At 60.9% G+C, this 9,360-nt stretch overlaps 2 protein-coding genes across 5 annotated transcripts; one reads left to right on the top strand and one right to left on the bottom strand.

The window, feature by feature from the left end:
* Positions 1 to 516: 516 nt before the first annotated feature.
* ZNF584 (zinc finger protein 584) lies at positions 517 to 5,120 on the bottom strand. The gene is made up of 3 exons (XM_081107276.1): positions 4,931 to 5,120; positions 3,799 to 3,925; positions 517 to 2,150 (listed from the first exon to the last, which is right to left on the bottom strand). The coding sequence occupies exons 1-3, from the start codon at positions 4,946 to 4,948 to the stop codon at positions 1,171 to 1,173; spliced, it is 1,125 nt and encodes a 374-aa protein (XP_080963402.1). The 5' UTR covers positions 4,949 to 5,120; the 3' UTR covers positions 517 to 1,170.
* A 185-nt stretch (positions 5,121 to 5,305) lies between these two features.
* Positions 5,306 to 8,014, top strand: LOC308530563 (centrin-2). Of its 4 annotated transcripts, none has more exons than XM_081107284.1 (3): positions 5,306 to 5,405; positions 6,421 to 6,484; positions 6,986 to 8,014. In XM_081107284.1, exon 3 carries the CDS (start codon positions 7,036 to 7,038, stop codon positions 7,528 to 7,530), a length of 495 nt encoding a protein of 164 aa, XP_080963410.1. In that variant the 5' UTR covers positions 5,306 to 5,405; positions 6,421 to 6,484; positions 6,986 to 7,035; the 3' UTR covers positions 7,531 to 8,014. The 4 variants fall into 4 exon arrangements, with proteins under 4 accessions (XP_080963410.1, XP_080963412.1, XP_080963411.1 ...); XM_081107286.1 differs by having other exon boundaries at positions 5,334 to 5,405; positions 6,996 to 8,014; XM_081107285.1 differs by having other exon boundaries at positions 5,382 to 5,508.
* Positions 8,015 to 9,360: the final 1,346 nt, after the last annotated feature.

Raw genomic sequence — 9,360 nt, 5'->3', positions numbered from 1 at the left:
ACGGCTGCTGGAACATCTGTGGAAGCCCCTTGAGAGCCCGCTCAGACCCCCGCGCCCCATGTGCAGTGTCCCTGTGCCCGTCTCTTCCCACAGGCCCTGCGGGTTTTGTGGTTCGTCTATCAGACCTACTGCCGCGTCCGATTTCAGACGACATGGCTTCGGAGCGACTCTGGGAAGAGCCTCCTCTGGCCAAGGCTGTGGACCGAGCAGCGTCCCCGGAACCAGGGCCCTGGGAACACGTGGCCCATCCGGTAGCAGCTCCCGCTTTCCTGATCCACCAGGAAACCTGACAGCCAGGCGACACCATTCACCACCAGGCCTCCGGGGTCTCCCTGCAGGTCTCAGGGGCCTGTGAGCCACGCTGGCCAATCAGAGCTGTGCCCTGCCATCCGGCCGGCCCCCCAGGCAGATGGAGGTCAGGGAGGCTGCTCCCTCTGTTCATGAGCCCAATCTCGTCCTTTATCCCCTCACACCGAGACCAGGATCCCCAGGATTAAAGGTGACAAGGCCTTTTTTAAAAAATGGTTTTATTGATTTGAGAGAGAGAAAGGGAAAGGGAGAGAGAGAAACATCCATCGATGAGAGAGAACCATCAATCTGCTGCCTCTCTTGCTGGGGATCGAGCCCGCAAACCGGGCACGTGTCCTGACTGAGAATCGGATCAACAGCCTCTGGGTGCACGGGATGTCCAACCCCGAGCCGCACCGGCCAAGCCAACAACAAGGCCTCATTGCTGTGCCCTCCGGAGCAGTGTCAACAGTACGAGAGACCGTTCACCTTCCCCGCACGCCCGTGGGCACTGCTTAGCGACCGTTGGCCACAGCGGGGCGATGCCCACACCTGAACCAGTCGGGACGTAACGCCCAATATGGGCTCCAACACTCAGGACTCTGTTCTACACGGAGCAGGGAGCATGGAGGTCTGCTGTCCCTGAGCACACTGGGCGGCAGACGCCACCATGGGGACTGCCGGACGGCAGCGGCCTGGGCAGGTCAGCGTGCAGCACAGCTCCCGGAAGCTTCCCGCACACCCGACCCCTCCCGGCGGGGTGTGGGGTGTGCCTGGCTCACCTCTCAAACGGCTCCTCTCCTCCACCTCCTCCCTGGAGAGAGACCTTCCGCGTTGAGCAAGGTGCCCGCTGTGGCGAAAGGCCTTCCCCCATCCCGGCCGCTACGACCCTGCTCCCGTGTGGACTTTCTTGTGCTGCAGGAGCGTGGAGCTGTGTTTGAAGGCTTTGCCGCACTCCGCACACTCGTGGGCCCGCTGCTCCGTGTGGAACTGCTGGTGCCGGTTGCGGTAGGACCTGGTGGTGAAGGTCTTCCCGCACAGGCCGCACTCGTAGGGCCGTTCGCCGGTGTGGGCCTTTCCGTGCTGGTACAGGCCAGAGCGCGTCACGTACGCTTTCCCGCACTGCGTGCACACGTAAGGCTTCTCTCCAGTGTGAACTCTCTGGTGGAGCACGAAGCTCTGGCTGTACTTAAAGAACTTCCCACATTCCCGGCACTCGTAGGGCCTGTCTCCGACGTGCACCTTCCGGTGCCGGATGAGGGTGGACAGAACGCTGAAGGCTCTGCCGCACTCGCCGCAGGCGTAGGGCCTCTCCCCGGTGTGGATCCTCCGGTGCAGCACGAGGGCGTCTTTGCGGCTGAAGGTTCTCCCGCACTCGCCGCAGCCGAAAGGTCTGACGCCCGTGTGCACCTTCTGGTGCTTCCTCAGTTTCGACGGGTAGCTGAAGGCCTTCCCGCACTCGTGGCACACGTGGGGCGTTCCTCCCGTGGGGCTCTTCCTGTGACCAGCCAGGGACCCGTTCTCCCCGGGGGCCTCTCTGCCTTTGGGGCACCCGCAGGGTCTCTCCTCACAGCGAGTTACCAGGTGGCCGAGGAGCGCGGAGGCCTCCGGGAAGGCTGTCCCGCAGCCGCTGCACCTGACTCCCTGCTGCTGGCGCCAGGAGCCGGGTGGCAAGGGCTCCCGGTGCCCCGTGCTGCCGTGCGGCCTCCCCTCACCGAGGGTGCCCTGGTGCCGGGGGTGGCCGGGCGGGGCGGGGCGGTCCTCCTCAGGCTCCCCACGCCCAGGGTGCCTCTCCGACAGGTGGACTCTGCAGCTCCTCACCTGCGGAGGGGCCTCCGCGTCGTCCAGTCTCCGGGGACACCCTGAAACAGCAAGGTCAGGTGCCAACAGCTGGGAGAGAGGGAGGAGGCACCTCCACCCCCATGTGCGTTCGACGCGCCCGGACAGGAGCCGCTACGGCCAGGAGGTGGCTGGGGACTGTCTGGGGGAGAAAGGGGCGAGGAGCAGTGCGGGGAGCAGGGTCTCCGCATCACGCCCCTGCAGTAGGCTTCCCGCGGGGCCCAAGCTGCCGGTGACAGTGAGCTCTGCGAGAGGCTGCGTCTACGCCGAGGAAAAGACGGCTGAGCACAGGGAAGGGGCAATGACAGGGCGCAGAGGCAGAGAGGCGGGTCATCGGGGCCTGGCCAGGGGAGATGGGAAAGGACGGTGGGAAATGCCAGTGCACCAGACCCCGCAGCCAGCAGGCTGAGGTCCAACCCGAGAACGAGGCACCTCCGGCCCCACCGGCCGAGACCAGGACCCTCCCGGCTCCCACTCTGCTGACCAGAGTCTCGCCCACCATGCTGGGTACCCAGGGCTCCTGCAGTTGGGCCACGACATGGGACCCCGAAGGCACAAATCCTAGGAGACAGTGTAAGAGGACCCCCTCCCCCCAAGTGAAGGCTGACCCAGCCGGCCACATACCCCAGGAAGCTCATGTCACCATGGCAACCAGAAGGAACCTGAGTCTTAGAAAAGAAACCTCCCCCGTACATTTAAACATTCACTGAGGCCGGGCCAATGTGGCTCAGTGGTTGAGCATCGACCTATGAACCAGGAGGTCACGGTTCGACTCCCAGTCAGGGCACAGGCCCGATCACAGGCTCGGTCCCCAGCGTGGGCCGTGCAGGAGGCAGCCAGTGGGTGATTCTCTCTCATCATTGACATTTCTCTCTTTCTCTCTCCCCCTTCCTCTCTGAAAACAATAAAAATATATATTTTTAAAAAATTATAGAACAGCCCTAGCTGGTTTGGCTCAGCGGATAGAGCGTCGGTCTGTGGACTGAAAGGTCCCAGGTTCGATTCTGGCCAAGGGCATGTACCTGAGTTTCTAACTCTCTATCCCTCTCCCTCTCCCTTCCTCTCTGTAAAAAAATCAATAAAATATATATATATATATTTTTAAATATATTTTATTGATTTTTTACAGAGAGGAAGGGAGAGAGATAGAGTTAGAAACATCAATGAGAGAGAAACATCGATCAGCTGCCTCCTGCACGCCCCCTACTGGGGATGTGCCCACAACTCAGGTACATGCCCTTGGCCGGAATCGAACCTGGGACCCTTCAGTCCGCAGGCCGATGCTCTATCCGCTGAACCAAACCGGTTTCGGCAATAAAATATATTTTTAAAGAAATTACAGAACAGCTAAATAAATGGAAAGACATGTCATGTACACGGATTGAAAGACACAAAGATGGCAATACTCCCCAAACTGACCTACTGATTCGCATCCGTGGCTCAAGCCTGGCCCGGGGAGGGCCCTAGAGAATTCCTTTAGTTGGAAGAAGGCAAAACGCAGCGCAAGAGGCCATGGCTTCCGCAGGGTCACGGAGGGCGGCCGAGAGCGGAGACCAGCCCACGCCCAGTGCCCGCCCCTGCCCGGGCACCAACCCCGGGGCTTTAGGAGGAACAGGAACCCGTGGGGAACCGCCCTGGGCGGCCAGTGAGGGCGGAGCCTGAGGGCCTTACCCAGCGAGACGGTGAGCGCGAAGTTCTCCAGCATCACCTCCCGGTACAGGCTCCTCTGCATGCGGGTGAGGAGCGTCCACTCCTCCCGGGAGAAGTACACGGCCACGTCCTCGAAGGTGACCGGGCCCTGTGGGGTGGCGTCCACTCAGCCTCGGGGTCCGCAGCGGCCAGAAGAGCCAGCCCGAATGCAGACCAGGGGGTCCCGACCTGTCTGGCCGTGCCCCACCTAAGCACCTCTAAAATCCTGATACCCACTCCCCCCTCCCCATGGCATATAATTCTTATTATTCAAAAAATGAACTGTTGCCCTGGCCGGTGTGGCTCAGCGGATAGAGCGTCAGCCTGCAGACTGAAGGGTCCCGGATTCGATTCCGGTCAAGGGCATGTACCTTGGTTGCGGGCACATCCCCAGTGGGGGGTGTGCAGGAGGCGGCTGATCGATGTTTCTCTCTCATGGATGTTTCTAACTCTCTATCCCTCTCCCTTCTTCTCTATGAAAAAAAAATCAATAAAAAATCAATAAAATATATTAAAAAAAGTAATAATACAAAGTGGTATGGAAAAAATAGTAAACAAAGTTTCAAAACATAACAGAGAACTGAAGTGCATAAATATGTCACACTATACATTTACATACTGTCCATGAGGCCCCAGAGCCATAAGAAATGCAAAAAACTCACTGTTAATAACTCAATTCTCGAGTTGCCCCCCTTAAACACCAAACTGCCCCCCGTGGGGCGTCCGTGGGGCGATGGGGACCCCTGATGTCGACGGGACACATCCAGCCCCGGACTTGGGGGTCCGAGCCCTGCCCCGCCCTTCCCTTTGCGCCCCAACACCCCCCCCACCCTGCACCCGCCAGGAGCACCAGCCGCACCCCATCTACTGCCACCAGGCCCCCCGGGTCCAGGGGTCACCCCTTAGAGCCCAGCCTTCTCTCTCCGGCACCAGGACCTGGTCTGGGGTCCCCCCACCCCCAGGCGACCCTTGCGCCCACTAGGCACCCAGCCCCGCACCCCGCACCCCGTCCCCGCTCCACGGCCAGAGCGACAGCGCTGAGAGCAGCCGCCCTCCGCCCCTCCCAGCCTGGCTCCCTCCTGGGCTCATCGGAACCGGACCCCGTTCCGCTCACCCGCGCCTCCTCGGCCATCGGAACCTGTGGGCGCAGTGTGGCTCGGAGCGCGTCATCCGCGGGGTGCGGGGCGCCGCGGGCGAGGAGCCGTCTCCGGAGGCGCGGGGGACGCGGCCTGATGCAGACGGGGCCGCCCTTCTCCTTCGCCGCCCGCGGGGCCCGCGACACACTCGCCGGGAGACCGCACGGACCCGCCGCCGGAGCCACCGGAAGTCCCGCCCCGGCCGTGCTGCGGCCGCTTAACGCTCGCACTCCATTTCCCAGCGCCCCACGCGGGGCCGCTCGCTTGTTGCCACGGCGACAGGGGAGCGCGCTCCCAGCCGCGGCTGGACGCACCGGAACTACATTTCCCACAGTGCCTCGCGGGGCGTCCGTGACGTAGCAACCGACAACGGCCGGGAAAGGGGCGTTTCGGAGGGAGCCGCGCTGGACGCTTCGCTCCGTTACTACGGACTCACTCGGGGCGGCGGAGCAGGTTGCTGCGCGGTCGCCGGCGTCCGGGACACGGGAGCGGGGGAGGCGAGCGAGCGGGGCGGCCCCACGGCGACCTGCGCGCCCGGGGCCTGGCCGGTGGCGGGGTTAGCGAGGCGGGGGCTCGGGCGGGGAGAACGGCGGCGGCGGCGGGTCTGAGGGGGGCGGGGGCGGGGGGGAGGCACCCGGTGTGGAGTTGAGGGGACGGGGGGTTTCCTTTTTCCTTTTTTAAAAGTATTTATTTTTATAGATTTCAGAGAGGAAGGGAGAGGGAGAGAGAAACATCCCTGATGAGAGGGAATCAGGGAGCGGCCGCCTCCCGCGCGCCCCCTACCGGATCCAACCGCCACCCGGGCGCGTGCCCCGAGCGGGATCCAACTGTGACCTCCGGGTTCAGAGGTCGAAGTTCAACTGCTTGAGCGACTCCCCTGATCCTAATTATTTATTTTCAATATTATTTTCAGCCCTGACCGGTTTGGCTCAGCGGATGGAGCGTAGGCCTGCGGACTGGAGGGTCCCGGGTTCGATTCCGGTCAAGGGCATGGACCTGGGTTGCGGGCACATCCCCAGTGGGGGTTGTGCAGGAGGCAGCTGATCGATGTTTCTAACTCTCTATCCCTCTCCCTTCCTCTCTGTAAAAAATCAAAATATATTTAAAAAAATATATTATTTTTATTGATTTTATTTTTTTTATTGGTTTCAGAGAGGAAGGGAGAGAGAGATAGAGAGATAGAAACATCAATGATGAGAGAGAATCATGGATCGGCTGCCTCCTGCACAGCCCCTACTGGGGGGCATCGAGCCCGCAACCCGGGCCTGTGCCCTTGACCGGAATCGGACCCGGGACCCTCCAGTCCGCAGGCCGACGCTCAATCCATTGAGCCACACCGGCTAGGGCTGGTCTTAATTTTTTATTTATTGATTCTTAGACATAAACACACACACACACACACACACACACGGATTTGTTCCATCTTCATACGCATTCATTGGTTGGCTCTTTTCTGTGCTCTGAGCAGGGATCGAACCCACAACCTCGGCGTACTGGGAAGACGCTCCCGCCAGCGGCAATACTCGGCCAGGGTGAGCGGAGGTGCTTTGCAGGGTGCTCCCCAGTCCAAGCCCCGCCCAGCCCGCCAGCCTCAGTTTCCCCATCCGTCATCCTGGACACTGCCGCTCCCTCTGAGGAGAAGGGGGGGGCTGGGGGGGTCCCAGGAGGGGTCTGCTGAGCTGGGGGGTGGGGGGTCCCAGGAGCCTGCTGGGGAAGCCATGGGGCCAAGAGGATGGCTCTCTGCTGAGTCCGCTGGGCACCACCCGGCTGGTGAGGTCCCCTCCTCGGGCCTGGGGGCCCCCTCTGCCCCCGTGCACCCTGGATACACAGCAGGTGCCCAGTAAACACCAGTGGGTCACAGCGTCCCCCTTCCTCTGCCACGCCCTTTCCCAGAGGCTGAGCCCTTCCCAGGTCTGGGCCGACCGTCAGTCCTTCCCGCAGAGACGCAGCCTCCTTGCTGGGCCTGGGCCTCGGGCTGGCTCCCCTTAACCCGCCCCTCCCGCCTCCCTGGCCCCCTCGGCCACCTGTTCCAGGGCAGAGCAGACGCGGGTCCCCAACGGCCTCCGGCTTTCAGAAGGCAGACATGGCAGCGGCGTCCTCCCAGCGCAAGAGGGCGAGCCCCAAGCCCGAGCTGACCAAGGAGCAGATCCAGGAGATCCGGCAGGCGTTCGACCTCTTCGACACGGATGCCACTGGGACCATCGACGTCAAGGAGCTGAAGGTGGCGATGAGAGCCCTGGGCTTTGAGCCCAAGAAAGAAGAGATTAAGAAGATGATCGGAGACATCGACAAGGAGGGGACCGGGAAGATGAACTTCAATGACTTCCTGACGGTGATGACGCAAAAAATGTGCGAGAAGGACACCAAGGAGGAGATCCTGAAGGCGTTCAAGCTCTTCGACGACGACGAGACCGGCACCATCTCCTTCAGCAACCTGAAGCGCGTGGCCAAGGAGCTGGGCGAGAACCTCACGGACGAGGAGCTGCAGGAGATGATCGACGAGGCCGACCGCGACGGCGACGGGGAGGTCAGCGAGCAGGAGTTCCTGCGCATCATGAAGAAGACCAGCCTCTACTGAGCCTCCTCCTCTCTCCTCGCTGCGAGCACCGCTCCCGGGCCTGCTGCTGTGCGGACCTGGCTTGGGGAGCACAGATGTTTCCTCCCCACTAACCTCCCTGCACAGCTTTAGTAACAACCTCACACCCGTTTTCAGCTTTTGCAACTGTTCTCGGAAAAGTTCTTTGTGAGGTGACCTGCTGCTCCCGTTAATTCTCCGGGAAAAAACAAGAGCCCATCGGAGGGCTCACCCACCCGCCGATCCGCCCTGTGCTGCTTCGCTCTGGCCTGAGCCCACCTTATGGCGCCACAGAAAGACGTCGCAGGCAGACACACGTCGTAACTTTGTCACCACAGACAGCAGGCATCTCTACGACGGTTCTGGTTTGAATCGACACCTGAGTGCAGCGTTCTCTTTTAAAAGATCCAGTGAACTCTCTCACTTGCATTTGAATATTTTTTTCCTATTTGTTTTGTGTTAAAATAAAGCAAAAAAAAAAAAAAAAGTTCCCCGTGCAAGTGGAGTGTTTACTGCGGCCCATTTTACAGAAAGAGAGAACCGAAGCCCCGAGTCCAGGCCTCTCAGGCAACCTACCAGGACCTGCGCTTTGGGGGTTCAGAGGACCTGGGGGGAGGAGCAAGCCTGGGACAGGTGTGGGGGGCGGTGCCCAGCAAGGAGGAGTAGGCAGAGGGAGAGCTGGGTGGGCACAGCTCCAGGCGGCCACAAAGGCTGTGAAGCGAGCATCAGGGGTCGGGGGGAGGCCCCCATGATCCGGGCCCCAGGCTGGTTTCAGCAGCTCCTTTGTTTCCGGGGCAGTGGGCGGGCGGGCGGGCATCGAGGTAGCAATCAGCAGCGGGGATGCCCAGCAGTCCCCGGCTCTGTCATCAGCCCCATTTTACAGGAGGAGAGACTGAGGCCACAGGCTCCCAGCTGGGAGGGTGGAGAAGCCCAGCTCCCTTGTAGCCCCCAGGAGGAAGCTGGTTAGCAGAGGGAGGGGCCAGCCCTCCCTGGACCCTCAGCCACCACCTCACTGGTCCAGTTACCCTGAACTCAGTGCCACCTGTCATCTCCCTGAGTGTCCTTGAAGGTACAGCGCTGAGGTCTCTTCCTCCAGGCAGCCTTCCTTGAACACACTCAGGCAGAGAGCATCATCTTTTGCTCTTCTGTGAACCGCCAGTCAAGGGTCCCTTTCTGGTCCCCCGGCTGGACCCATCCCTGGCAGGTCTGTCCCCTCCTGGGGCGCAGGAGGGAAAGGATGAAGAGGGCGCTGTCTGGGACTCGATATAAACTAGATAATGGCCCCCACAGATGTTCGGACCCCGATTCCTGGGATCTGATACCTTCATGGCAAGATGGGCCTGTAGATGTGGTTAAGGGGAGAGTGTGCTGGCTAGTCGGGGTGGGCTCACTTCGTCGCAAGGTTTTTATTTAGTTTTTTCTGTTAATCCTCACATGAGGATATTCCACTGATTTTTAGGAAGAGTGGAAGGGGAAAGGAGAGACAGAGAAACATCGATGTGAGAGAGAGACGCATCGATTGGTTGCCTCCTGCACGCCCCCTGACCAGGGCCAGGGACCTGCAACCAAGGTACATGCCCTTGACCAGAATCGAACCCAGGACCCTTCAGTCCATGGGGAGACGCTCTATCCACTGAGCCACACCGACCAGGGTCAGCGAGAGATACAGAGATACTACCCTGCAGCCGGGAGGACAGGCATTCGCCCCCGGAGCCCCTGGGAGGAACCGGCCTGTGAACACCTGGACTTCAGTCGGGAGACCTATCCTACGACGTCTGCCTGCAGAACTGCGAGGCCCTGCCTGTTGTTCTCAGGGACCGAGTTGGCGGAAGG

Source organism: Myotis nattereri (genome assembly GCF_964212035.1).
Source record: "Myotis nattereri genome assembly, chromosome: 15".
Classification (NCBI taxonomy): Eukaryota; Metazoa; Chordata; class Mammalia; order Chiroptera; family Vespertilionidae; genus Myotis; species Myotis nattereri.
This window is presented reverse-complemented; position numbering and strand designations above follow the sequence as displayed.